The sequence below is a fragment of the Marmota marmota genome, unplaced genomic scaffold (assembly GCF_001458135.2).
Source record: "Marmota marmota marmota unplaced genomic scaffold, marMar, whole genome shotgun sequence".
NCBI lineage: Eukaryota > Metazoa > Chordata > Mammalia > Rodentia > Sciuridae > Marmota > Marmota marmota.
This window is the reverse complement of record NW_026000221.1, coordinates 27,342,671-27,356,370: the sequence shown is the minus strand read 5'-3', so window position 1 is coordinate 27,356,370 and position 13,700 is coordinate 27,342,671. Positions and strand designations below refer to the sequence as shown.

At 44.1% G+C, this 13,700-nt stretch overlaps 1 protein-coding gene across 4 annotated transcripts in view; it reads left to right on the top strand.

Moving 5' to 3' along the window:
* The first annotated feature begins 11,032 nt into the window (after nt 1–11,032).
* Nucleotides 11,033–13,700, top strand: part of Heatr3 (HEAT repeat containing 3) — a 33,324-nt gene continuing 30,656 nt past the window's right edge. Inside the window, exons 1-3 of one of the 4 annotated variants that reach the window (XM_048792226.1) lie at nt 11,033–11,343; nt 11,470–11,642; nt 13,516–13,603. In XM_048792226.1, coding sequence (XP_048648183.1) covers nt 11,212–11,343; nt 11,470–11,642; nt 13,516–13,603 — 393 coding nt within the window. In that variant the 5' untranslated portion in view covers nt 11,033–11,211. The remainder of the gene's footprint in view (nt 11,344–11,469; nt 11,643–13,515; nt 13,604–13,700) is intronic. The other 3 variants (XM_048792227.1, XM_048792225.1, XM_015488758.2) reach the window with 3 other exon arrangements.

Sequence of the window (13,700 nt, the reverse complement as noted above, 5' to 3'; positions counted from 1 at the left end):
GTTTTCTGTAGCAGCTAGGCCCTGCCACACTGTGCTTGGCTCAGTTTACAAATGTGCTCTAACTTCGAGCTTCACTGTCACTTCTGTGGTTCCCCTCTCCTGCTAGGCTTGTTTTCTGGCAATAATTAAAACCTGTCACTTCCACGGCTCCTGCACCTGCCCACTAGAGCCACCTTGGTTTCATAGTTTGACAAAGTATTGACCTCTTCCACCATAAGGACCAGAGCTCTCCCTCCAGTTACCTTCAGTTTAAGGTTGATTGTTGTAACTGCCAAAATCATTGTAGTGTCCACCACCTCCAAACTGCTTCTGTCCACTGCCACCATATCCAGCCCACCATGGTTGACATCAAAGCCAGCACTGAAGTTTCTTCTATTACCAAAATTGTCATTGTCTCTAAAGCCGTCTCTATGACCATCACCAAAGTTTTCAGAACCACTTTGACCTCTTTGGCCACACAAAGCACTAGCCATCTCTTGCTTGGCAGGGCTCTCCTCACTTCCTAGTTGGGACCCAGGCTCCACAGTATATTATAATCTAACAGCGTGGTCATCCAAGTTCCACTGCCTCAGTCTGTCATGATTTTAATCACTTCTATTTTCCCAAATTGTTCAAAATAAGCTTTGTAGGTGATGTTCTCCAGTGCCATCTTAATGCCACCACAAAGATTGTTTTCACAGTTAAGTAGTCCCTGGTTTTTGAGGGTCTTTGGTTCCACACTCTTCCATCTGTTAGGCCTTATGTTCATACTGCATCCATCCCCTCCACAGTGGTAGGGGTGACAGACCTAAAGCCCCAGGAGCACTTAGTGTTCAGACCTCTCATTACCATGTAGCCCCAGAGTGTTCTCCACTGCTCAGAATGGCTTCTCAGACTCCTATCAGTCGTTTGAAAGTTCAGCCCTCCAATGAAGAGCTTCCACAGCTGTTCCTGCTCTGGAGGAGACTTGACAGACCTAATGGCAGCGCAAAGGGGGACTTCAACAATGCTTCCTTTGTGGCATCCTTGAGCAGGAAGCTCTGCTTATGTTTTGAACTAAGCAGATTCCTGAATAGTGGATTAAATGAATATTTGGCCTCTAATGAAGAAGAAACTAAAATGGCATCTTGGTGTTCAGGTAACCTCACTGAAAGCAATCAAGCTGATGACTGCCTGGCAATGCTGCTTTTTGAGGGTTTTTGCTCCCTTAGAACTGGCCTCTTAGATGTTGCAGACTACGTTTCCTCTGTAACAAAGGCTCAGCCTTCGTCAGCTAGCTGAGTTTAAACACTCCTTGTCCTGTTGAAACAGAAATTTCTTGTTTCCCCTCAGAATCCAAACTCTGTTTATCCTTCTATAAGGGTAAGTACATTTTCTATCTTCCCTCTCCTTTTCCTCACCCATTAAAAACAGGAAATCCACCTTGTCTGCTTCATCATGGAGCACAAACATTTTTAAAACGGATGTTTTGGGTACAACTGATGTTTGCTGTGTAAGTTTGTGTCAGAGGCAAAAAAGAAGAGGATATTTGTTACTAAGTTTGGGGTTGGTTTGGTTTTGTGGCACTGGGGATTGAGCCCAGGAGTGCTTTATCACTGAGCTACACCCCTAACCCTTTTATTTTTTGAGACAGTGTCTGGGTAAGTTGCCAAGGCTGGCCTCCACCAGTGATGACCTCTTCCCCTTAGGGATCCCTCATGTTCTAAAACACTCCTGGGGGCCCTGTCATTGTGTGCCTGCCCGTTTCCTTGCTGTTTCGTTGAAGACTTATTATCATTCATGGTGAATCCAGATGTTGGACATAGTTTCTGTCTGCCCAGCTCCTTTTGAGTGGCCTCACTAAGTTTGGGAGATGCCAGCAGTCAGTCCAGCCTCCCGGTGACAAACAGAAAACTTCCCCAGCACCCTTGCATTTGGGGCACAGGCATGTTGCTGGGCACTCAGTGATGTTCAGGGATGGTGCCATCACTTTCTCATCAAACCAGTTGTATAGAAAGGCTTTGGACGATTTTTTTCTGAGAGTTTAATCCTTGAGCCAATCTTTCTGGACTCCAAAATTCTAAGGTACCCAATATGTTTTAAATAATCTGTTTAATCAGGCAAAGCTTTCTGTTCACCTGATTGCTGGAGTATTGCAACAGAAGCAGTGTTCCAAGGAACATACTTTTTTATTTTAATATTTTTATTGGAGCTTTATAGTTATATGTAGTAGTTGAGTTCATCCCAACAAACTCATACATCATGGAATTCGATTTCAGTTCATGATGCCCCCTTTCCCCTTCCATCCTCCCTCCCCTCTCCCATTATTTTTTTCCTCTGCTCTACTAGGCTCAAAGGTCACACTTTGAGGAGCCCTGATCTGTATGCAAACTAGGAAGCTGCTTCCAGACAGCTGACAGGTAAGAGGGTGTAGGGATGCGTGTGGCCGGAGCCCCCCAGCTTAGCACACTGACTTGGATTACAGTCCTGGTTTCCTCCATCAAACACGTGGACGAGTGACTTGTTCTCTCCAAACCCTACTTTCTTCACTTAGGTCTATTAATAGCTATCTTTCAGAATCATCTTAAGGGATAAATTAAGTAGTATATGTAAGAAATATAATTTTCCATTTTTTAAATTACAAATTTTTATTTTGAGTCCCTATTCTAAGTTCTTGTCATATATGTATCTTCTGTGGTTTGAAGAAGTGTTCCCCAAGACCCATGTATTGAAGGCATGATCTCAGCCCATGGTGCATGAGGGGTGGTAGAACCTTTAAGAAACAGGGCCTAGTGGGAGTTCTCCCAGTCGGGAGCATGCCCTTGATGCAGGTACTAGAACCCCAACCCCTCCTTACTGGCCATGAGGTAAGTAGCATTTTGTTCCGCTACACACTCCTTGTCATGATGTGCTGCCTCGCCACAGGTCCTAAAGCAACTGACGCCTACAAAACTGTGTTAAAATAAACCTGTCTTCTGTTTAAGTATATTAGCTCAGGTGTTTTGTTATAGTAACAGAAATCAGATTATCACGGTGTCTTTAACACACAGGAGTACCTGGCATGTGGGAAATGCGCAATTACTGTCAGTTGAATGAATAAACCTTGACTTTGGTATTTAAATTGTGTTTGTATATAAATACCCTACATCATAAAATTTTATTATATCATGTTGTTCATATAGTTTTGGGGAGAAGATAGTATAATGGGCCCCCCAACTATTATAGCAAGTCTTATTTCTTATATATACCCTATTTTTACTTATTTCCTCAGTCCCACAAAGGATTAATTTGAAACATCCCACACATCATTTCATCTAGAAATATTTCAGGAAACGTTTCCAAAAGACAAAGACTTTTTTAGCATAATCACAATAACTGTATCATACACACACAAAAAAAAACCCAATAATTTTATACCTTCAAATATTCAGCTTAACCTTCCCCAACTATCTCATAAATCTGTCTTTCTCTGTCTGTACTGAGGATCAAAACCAGATCTTTGCATATACTAAGCACATGCTGTATCACTGAGTTATACTCCCAACCGTAAATATCTCTTTTCCTGTTGATTTGTTTGAATTAAGATCCAGATAAAGGAAACTCAAATAGTAACAGTTTGGGGAAAACACAACCTAGGAGCTAGGTTTTTGAAATCTCTGTATCTGATGACATTTGTGCACAAGGAACACTTTCCAATAAGTAATGTCCAGTGATTTCTGCCAAGGGCTCTACAGCAAACCAGCACTCCCGTGGTGTGAGCTTCAGTACCGCCTCTTCATGTACTAATAGCCACACAGGAAATGGGGAATTGGACGCATGAACCACAGTGAAAGTACAGGGCAAGTGCCATGTAGCATCTTTAGATAGCACCCAGTCCAGAAGATGTGGCTCAGTGGTGGAGTACCCCTGAGTTCAGTCCCACTTGGAAAAAAAAGCAAAAAACCAAAAAACTGGAGAGCACTCAGTCCAATAAGAGTGACTCAGGGGCTGGGGTTGTGGCTCAGTGGTAGAGCCCTTGACTAAAGTGTGAGGCACTGGGTTTGATTCTCAGCACCACATATAAATAAATAAGATAAAGGTTATCAACAACTAAAAAAAAATTTATATATATATATATATATATATATATGTGTGTGTGTGTGTGTGTGTGTGTGTGTTTGAGAGAGAGACAGAGACACTCAGGAGGGAGACCACCAGGAAGACCTTGGAATAGATATGTTTGAAAGTATGGAACATACTATTGATAGATAAAGATGTTTAGACATTTGGGGGAAATAATGACATTGATGGAAAAACAGGATAATGAAAAAAATCAGTTATTATCTTCAGGAAAAATGAAGGATTGTGCAGGAAAGGAGTGTGGTTTGGTGGACTTCTTAGTTCAAAAGTGAGTAATACTTGCATTGCCCTCCTAATTTAAACAGTGACAATCTAATCAAGAACCCCCAGGTGTAGTGGTGTGCACCCATAATTCCAGCTCCTTAGGAGGCCAAGGCAAGAAGACTGCTCATGCCCAGGAATTGGGCACCAGCCTGGGCATCGCAAAGACACCCTGTCTCAAAAAACAAACAATCAACAACCCACACAAACAAAATAACATTCATGTTGAAATAAGCAAAAGTGAGATATGTTTTAAAAAGGGAGAATCTGTACACAAACTCTGAATTGTGACTGTGTAGGTAAATTCTGTCTTTGTACAAATCATGTACTCTTAGGAAAATCACTTAACTTCTGAACCCCAGTCCCCTCACATCTGAAGTGGGGACATTAACGTTGCAGGGGATTGTCAAAGCTCTTAGAGCAGTGTCTGACACAGTGAGGGATGCCTGCTCTCAAGAGGGAGAGGGGAGACCTTTATAATTATCAATGAATCTGTAGAACCAGTCAAAGCAGGGATAGATTCTGTGAGCTTTTCTTTAATCAGCTTTGGGGCTGGGGTAGTAACTCCGAGGTAGAGCACTAGCCTACTATGTGCAAGGCTCTGGGTTCAATCCCAGCACAAAATACAAAACAATCAACTTTATTTAGGTTAATTTATATATAATAAAATGCACCCAGTGTAATTGTACAGTTTGATGAATTTTAATAAATGTAGTGCCCGTGTAACAATCACCATAAGCAAGATACAGAACATTTTTGATACCTTGAAAGACTCCTTTGTCAAGTTCTGTCCCCAACCCCTGGTCCCAGGCAACTTCTGCCCTGCTTATGACTCTATAGATTACATTAGTCTTTTCTAGAGTTCCATGTAAATGAAATTATAGTATAATTATATAATACCATAATCTTTTTGGTCTTCTTTTTCTCAACATGTTTTCGAGATTTTTATCTATGTAAATACATATGTTAGTAACTTGTTCCTATTTATTTAAAAAATTTACTTATTTACCTATTGATGGGCATGTGGGCTATTTTCAATTTGGGGCTATTATTAATAAAGCTTCTGTGAATTGTCTCGTACAAATCTATGTGGATACATTCACCTTTCTTGGGATTATCTTGGAGTGGAATTGCTGGGTCATAGGCTAAGTATATGTGTAAGGGTAAAAGAAATTGAAGTTAAAGCATAAAAGTTAAAGGGTAAAAGACCGGGTGTTGTAAAGTTTCTAAGCTGCAAGGTCTGAGTTAAAATGTAAAGGATTAGGTATTGTTAGGTTTCTATGCTACCTGCAAAACCTGAAATTTCTGTAGCTGTTAAGACAATGCTTAGAACCGCCCAGTAAACATTTCCCCTGGCTGTTTGGTTGTTTAATAACTGAAGGGCTCTGTGTAACTGGTCACGTAGTCCTTTAGGCCCTAAAACCAATCAGTTTGAATGTGTACCCCATTTAGAAATGACCTATCACTCCAGCCTGACCTGTTCCCGCCAATGAATGAACTAATCATGTTTAGGAGTTGTTGTTCAATTTTCCCACGCCTCATGATGATTTGTTCTGATGTATACAAAGCCCTCCGCCCTCCCCAAAAAGTGTACTTAAGCAGTGCTCAGCCCCTGCTCAGGGCTCTGGGCTGCTTTCCCTTCTTGAGTGGGCACGGAGCCCCAGCATGCTGGTTCAATAAATCCCCTTCTGCCAATTGCATGAGTGGTCACTTGGTGGTCTCTTTCTCCGATGTTTCGCGGGACCCTTACATATGTAGCTTTTATTTTTTTGTGTAAGGAATGGAACCCCGGGCCTCTCGTAGGCTAGGCAAGTGCTCTACCACCGAACCACATCCTCAGCCTGCATATTAGCTTTATCAGAAACTGCCAAACTGTTTCCTAAAACAATTGTGCCATTTTACATCCCCATCATCCATCAATGTTTGAGAATTCCAGTTGCTACACACCAGCCAAGATGGTTAGAATGAGGAAGGCCGACAATACCAGCATTGGTGAGGATGCAGATCAGCTTAAAGTGTTTCCTCAGCACTCCAAAACAAAAATAAAAAAGAAAGAAAGAAAAGAAAAAGAAACTAATGCCTGTTGGGAGAGTTAGGATTTGGGGCAATTTGAATTAGAAATAAATCCATTCAAGCAGATGCAACATGACCATCCCAGGTATTCTCTTTTACAATGTCCACTTGGTCCAAACAATCACAAAAACAAGTAATAGATTGCAAGGATAAAGATATATTCCCTGTCTCAAAACAAAAAATAAAAAGGACTGGGTATGTGTAATAAAGTACCCCTGGGTTCAATCCCCAGTGCCAAATAAAAGATTCAGAAAGAAAGAAAAGAAATCTCCTTTAATTCCACTCAAAAGCAAACATAGGTGACATTTTGGTATATATACTTTCTTAAGTTTTTCTCTTCATATGTAAACAAACAAGGTCCCTTTTGCCCACCGTGTAGTACACCAATCACCAAAACAATGTATCCTTCGTTTGGTACTAGGGATTGAATCCACAGGTACTTTACCACTGAGCTACATCCCCAGTCTTCTTTATTTTTTATTTTAAGTCAGGGTCTTACTAAGTTGCTTAGAGCCTTGCTAAATTGCTGAGGGTGGCCTCAAACTTGTAATCTCCTGCCTCAGCCTCCTGAGCCACTGCTGCAGTCTGGCTGGGCACAAATAACCGAACCGCCATAAAGCCTTGTAGATTCAAAAAGCAACTCTTTATTCCCGAACTCTCACCAGCACTCTACACACACTTCCCGGGAACACACTCCCTCCACCAGGCTCCTTGTGCCAATTCTCCCCGAATCCCCCACGAGAACTCAACAGAAACTCCAAAGTAGCGGGCACCAAAGTAGCGGGCACCGGCACCGAAGGCAGCAGGATCCGCCCTAATCCCGGAGCAGGGTCACCTTTCAACCATTCCCTCTAGCAAAATGCCAGGCGTCATTCCGACTACACAAGCCACCAGGATTATAAATGAGGGCCACTATGCCTGGGCCAAAACAATGAGTTTTGCAAAAGAGAGTTTATTATTAAGGTGGCCAAGCTTGAAGATCAGACACCAACTCTCAAAGCCTCCTCCCTGAGATTCATAGAATCTCAAAGAAGCCAAGTGGTTTTAGGAGGGGGAAAGGTGATTGGAAGTGAAGTAACCAGTGGTCTGTGAATGCATAATCAGTCTTCATAGCTCTTCCTAGGGCACATGGTCAGAAAATGGCAGCATTACCATGATCTGAGGGTAGGATTATCAGCCTCCTGACATCAAAGAGGACATCCACTGGACACTTACACAGGCCCAAGTGAAGAGTCAGCGGTTTCACCACATCAGCCTTCAAGTTCATGAAAAGTAACCAGGTGACCATTACCATCATGATCCACACGTCAGAGGTGCCATGGATGGCAAGGCTCATGCAAAATTAGTAATACATGACCTCCAAAATTAGTGAGTGTGAAATTCAAACTAAAAGAAGTGAAATTAATGGACTTATTCAGGATTTCCCTCAGTTTCATATTTTACTCTGGAGTAGCAATTCTCAACCAAAGGTGATTTTGCCTCTCAGGGGACATATGGCCATCACTGAAGACGTGTTTGGCTAATCACAACTGGGGGTTGCTCCTGGCATCTAGTGTGCTGTTGAATATGCTAGAATACACAGGATGTCCCTCCCAGCCCACCATGTCAACCATGCCTGCCTCTATCTGTTAGATGCCAGTGGCACCTCCTCAGTTGTGACAACCAAAGCATCCCCAAATGCGGCCATCTTTCCTCTGGAGAGCAAAATTGCCCCTGGTTCAGACCCACTGCTCTAAAGCTTTGCTTTACTAATCTGGAGCCACCATTTAAAGTAAAAGAGCTGTTTAAAAATTAAAATTAATTAAAATTGAAAATGGAGCTCCTCAGTTGCACCAGCCACATTTCCAGTGCTTGATAACCACATGTGGCTTGTGGCCACTGTACTGGAGAGGGTAGAGAACAATTTCCTTATTGTAGAAATTTCTGCTGGATAGTAGTGCCCTGCAGAATCCTTCAACAGGTCTGTCAAACCCTGGGCCCATTTAAAAAATATGCAATCATCTTTTTTCCTCACTTCTAAGCTTGGGATAGTCTTCCTTAACAGTTCTCTTGTATAGTAGCTGTGTTAACATCAGAGACTGGGTCTTAATTATCTCCTTATCCCTAGCACCCAGTATTGTGCCTGACACATAGGAAGCACACAGCAGTAGATATTTATTAAATGAATGAATAAATGATGTGACATTTAGTGGGCAGCAAGTCCCTTTGCAGTGGACTTTCTTGGCTAGCTATCAGTAATCCCATTATCATCTTACCTGCCATGGCAAATTGAGGCCCAGATGGGAGGTCAGCAACAATAGTGTCTGTCCCACATGCTCCAGAGGCCATCAACATGCAATTTTCTTTCCAAAAATAATTTCCTTTTTTCCCCCAAAAATGATCAAAATGGTTCCCAGCCCTTTGATATTTTGAGACCCCTCAAAGTCTTTCTGAATAGAGAAACCTTCCCTTGGTCATTACAGTTCATTGGTGGCAGATCTGGAATAACCAGAGGCCATCATCTATCTTGCAGAGGACTGACAGCAATGACATTCCTTGCTGATGACTGCCTGGTCATTTTGTGTAGGGCCAGCTGAGACAGAGGGCAGTAACCATATAACAGGAGTGGACGCCGCAGGGACTTTCATTGAGCTGTCGGGTGCTGCTAATACAAATGCTATCCTTGGCCCTCCTCCCAGGAGCTCCCAGGCTAGTGAGGGCAGCACCCAGGCATCCCGGGTGCATGCTACATCCCAGCCCCTACATACATACTTTAAAAATAACAACAAAAAATGTAGTTGTAGATGCACAACATGCCTTTATTTTATTTGTTTATTTTTATGTGGTGCAAAGGATCAAACCCAGTGCCTAACAAGTGCTAGGAAAGTGTTCTGCCACTGAGCTACAGCCCCAGCCCCCTACATGCACATCTTTGATGACAATTCATGGACAACTCTAAAAAAGAGAGGCAGAGGACATGAAATACATGGAGGGCCCAAGTGTGGTATATCTAATGGAACAGCAGGGAGGGTAAGGACAACAGGCCAGGTCCAATGGGCTGGCCCTTTTTTTTTTTTTTTTTTATGTCTCCCTCCCCTCCCACAATAAGTCCCTACAGTTGTAAATAGATCTGAGACTGTATACCGGGAAAGTGGAAATGATCCATGTCAGAGGGAGCAGTAGAAGTTTGCTGAGCTCTCCAGTTCCCCAGGCTTAGGAAAAGAATGGTCCAAATGTGGTTTGGGGAAGGCTGAAGAGGCTTCTCTGGCTGGAGATGAGGTGTTGGCCCTACATAGCAGGGTGCTGTGGCCACCTGGATTCTGCAGCCACAAAAGGGACTGTCAGGTTTTTAGGAAGTGTTGCAGAGCATGTTTTGCAGAGCAGGTCACATTACAAACATGTGAAGGGGGAGAAACAGAAGTCCAGGGTAGTATTTAGCTTTCTTTCCTGATTGAACCCAGCCAGGGGCACTCTACTACTGAGCTACATCGAAGCCCTTTTATTTTTATTTTTTTATTTTAATACAGGGTCTTGCTAAGTTGCCCAAGCTGGCTTGGAACTTGCCATCCTCCTGCCTCAGCCTTCCAAGTACCTGGGATTACAGCGGTGCACCACCATACCAGGCACCAGTTATGGTTTCTGAACAATTTTTTTTTCTTGCTTATCCCCACAGAGAAAAGCAGGAATTTGGTTTTATCTCTTCAAAATTCTTATCATTTTACTCCATCTAGATTTCCTGATTTATGTAGTCTCCATTCATTCAAGAAGTTGTATGCCAATTTTGTGCCAGACCCTGGGCTAGTGTTGGAAATACTATGTGTGGAAACTGTTGATTTTGTCCTCACAGGATGGTGTTAAGCTGGTAACTGTACAGCTACACAAAGAAACTGTGTTTCACGACTGTAATCTTGACCTGTGCTTTGTAACAAAGGAACAAGGTATAAACTGTTTCAAGAGAGACCTGGGTCTGGGGATACAGCTCCGTTGGTAGAGTGCTCCCCTTGCTCCCACAAGACCCTGGGTTCAATCCCCAGCACCAAAAAAAAAAAAAAAAAAAAAAAGAAAGAAAGATCTATCCCTGACCACAAAATCAGTGGAGGTGCCTATGGCCATTGAAAGATTTTTAAGCAAGGGAGTGAAAATAAAGAGAAAGTGGAGGGATATTTTGAAAATGTCACACAACTGCTCTGTGGATAGGGGGTGGGTAGGATGGAAATGGAGAAACAATGAAGACAGTAACTTGGACTAGGGAGACGCAGAATCTGTGGCCAAATAAGAGAGAGATCTAGGGAAAAAAAATCCTATCAACATAAATTGGTAGCGCCAAAGTTTCCTTATATTTAAAGTAGATCTTTGCTAGGCCTGCGTTTCTGTATGGGAACTGCATCTCTGGAATTATTTTCAAAAATATGTTTTGGAAATATGTTATTTCCCTTGTTAGACAGTCAACTCCTGGAGGATAGGATTACTGCGAGACGGAACTTTCCTTCCTTACAGAGCTCACTTAAAAGCTATGCATTTATTGGATGGAGGCGGAGACCCTGTCATTCTCAGGAGAAAGCACAGGACTCCGCCTCCTGCCAGGGCTGGCCCCGCCCACACTCTCTTACACGCCTGCGCAATCCCCGTGCCAGCCCCCTCCTCGCCGCCAACGCGACGCACGCATGCGCGCTCCTTCTCCATGTGTGCTCGGGCCGTCACCCGGCCCAGCTAAGCAGAACACGAATACCCCTCAGCGACGAGGCCTTATCACGAGCTCCGCAGCCCCCACAGTCTGCTGTTGCCTTCCTTTCTCGGTCCATCCCCACAGCGCGCGTCGCCATGGGAAAGAGTCGGACGAAACGCTTCAAGCGACCTCAGTTCTCTCCCACCGGCAACTGTCAGGCCGAGGCGGCAGCAGCAGAGAACGGAGAAGAAGATAACGACGGGCCAGCGGCGGAGCTGCTGGAAAAGGTGAGTGAGGCGAGAACACCGCCAGACCCGGGGAGCGGGTACTGGGCTGGGGCAGACCGAGCTCCAGCGCCAAGCCCCCGGCGCGCGTGCGCACTGCGTCCCTGACGCCTTGCTCTTGTCCCGCAGCTCCAGCACCCGACCGCCGAGGTTCGCGAGTGCGCCTGCGCGGGGCTGGCCCGGCTGGTGCAGCAGAAGCCGGTGCTCCCGGCTCTGGCTCGCCGCGATGCTGTGCGCCGACTCGGGCCGCTGCTGCTCGACCCCAGCCTGGCTGTTAGGGAGACGGCGGCCGGCGCGCTGAGGTGAGCCGGGAGAGGGTCCGGGGTGGTGCCCACCGCTGCTGTCCTCTGAGCCTGAGCTGTCACAGCAGGCAGCCAGCGCTTTATGTTTGCCAGGCACGCACTCTCCTTGCTTCATTCCCAGGCGCTTGGAAGGGCGAAAAACCTGCTCCTGGTCTCACAGTGGCAGGAGTCTGGGGATGTGAACCTACGCTCCATCTAGACTTCAGAGGACACCAGGACTCCCGCATTTCATCTGTCGGTTGGCAGCAGCCACCTGGCCAGGCTCCTTGCCTTCAAACCTGGCTCTCATTTCTTCCTCTCCTTGAACCCTCCAGAGAGTCACTCAGTTGTCTGACCTCTTCCAGTTTGTGCTAGGAATTGGTCTAAGGGCAGGCAGGACGTTGAGCGTGACAGCCAAGATCCTATCTTTGCAGAAGCTACGTTGATGGGGAGAGAAAACGAGTAAAATGATAAATAGATGATATTAGATAGAACTGCTCTGGAAAAACATGAGAATGATGATTTGCCGGTGGGAAGTTTAAATTGGGTGCTTTCTAGATGACATTTGTGAACTGCGACCTGAAGAATGAGAGGGAAATAGGGGGAAGAGCATTCCCCGTGAGAGGACCGGCAATAGCAGAAAAGTGAGGCAGCACACGGCTTGACTGATGTGGTTAATCAGCAGAATGGTTAGTGTGTGGCTCAGTAGAGTAGGAGTGGGGAATTGTAGGAGCCCTGGTGGGAGAGCTGGATAAGGTGGAGGGTATTGTGGAGCCAAAGGACCTACTCTAAGCTGGGGAGTGACATGGTCTGATTTGCTTTGGTGGCTGTATAGAGAATGGACTGTAGGGGGGGCAAGAGTAGAAGTAATGATTTGTTGTTCTTACATTTCTGTGTATATGTATTATTTATGTTTCCATCACTGACAGCAATTTTGTATCACATGCCTACTATGTGCCAGGCACTGGCTAGGGTCTGGGCATGGGGTAATGAGGAAGGCAGGCATAATTTCTTTCCTTAATGAATATCTGTTGAGGTAGACAAGCATTAACCAAACCATTAAATTAAGTGTGCAATTCCAACCAGTAGGAAGTGCAAAAGATGCTTTCTTTGAGAGGATATAACTAGTAGTTCAGGGAAGAAAATCCTGAGCCAATGATGTTTGAGGTGAGATTAAGGGATGAGTGGGAATTTCCCACTTGATAGAGGGTGGTTGAACATCCTTCTACCTCTGGGGAGAAAATGGCATGTGGAAAACCCTACCATTCCCCCTAATACAAACCGGGTGCACCTGGAATATTTTAAGGGCATCTTCTGACTTATCTCTATGTTTTTAGAGCTGGTACAAAGCTGTGCATTCAGAAGGCAAGCAGTGTTTTCTCAATTAAAATTAAATGTAGCCAGGGCTACTTCAGACTGTGTAATTCCCAGTAGCCTCACCTGCTCTTGCCCCTGTAGTCTTATTTGGGCAATTCTGGGGATCAAACCCAGGGCTTCCTACACGACAGGCAAATCTTCTACCACTAAGCCCCACCCCAACCCCTCTTGCAGTCTTGATTGCAAGAAATGGTCCCTTCATACAAGATGTAATTTATTCACTTTTCTAAAGTCTTCTCCCTTTCCCTTTCCTTTAGCCAAGCACCTGTGTGCTACCTCAGTTAAATTATTAAATAATAAAGTCATCTAGTAGAATAACTAGTCGTTTACATCTAGTAGAATAAGGACGAGAACAGGTGGAATTCTGTGGATTGGTTTTGCAGCATATGACAGAAATAATGAAGATTTCCTTTGGTAAAATGTACATATGGTTAAAGGTAGAAATAAATTTGAGGGCCTAATAGTATTTTGTGGCTTGTGATATGAAAGTAAAACATATTTTAAACTTCTTATATAGAAACCTCAGTGCTTGTGGAGGCTTTGAAATTTGCGATGACATGGTAACTAAGGACGTCATGACTCCTCTGGTGGCACTACTAAAAGAGGTATGCAGTTTTTAAGGTATCTGAATGGCAGCTTCCAAACGTCGCTTTTTGAAGGCAAGCTAAGATGGACTTTTTTTTTTTTTTTTTTTTTTTTTTT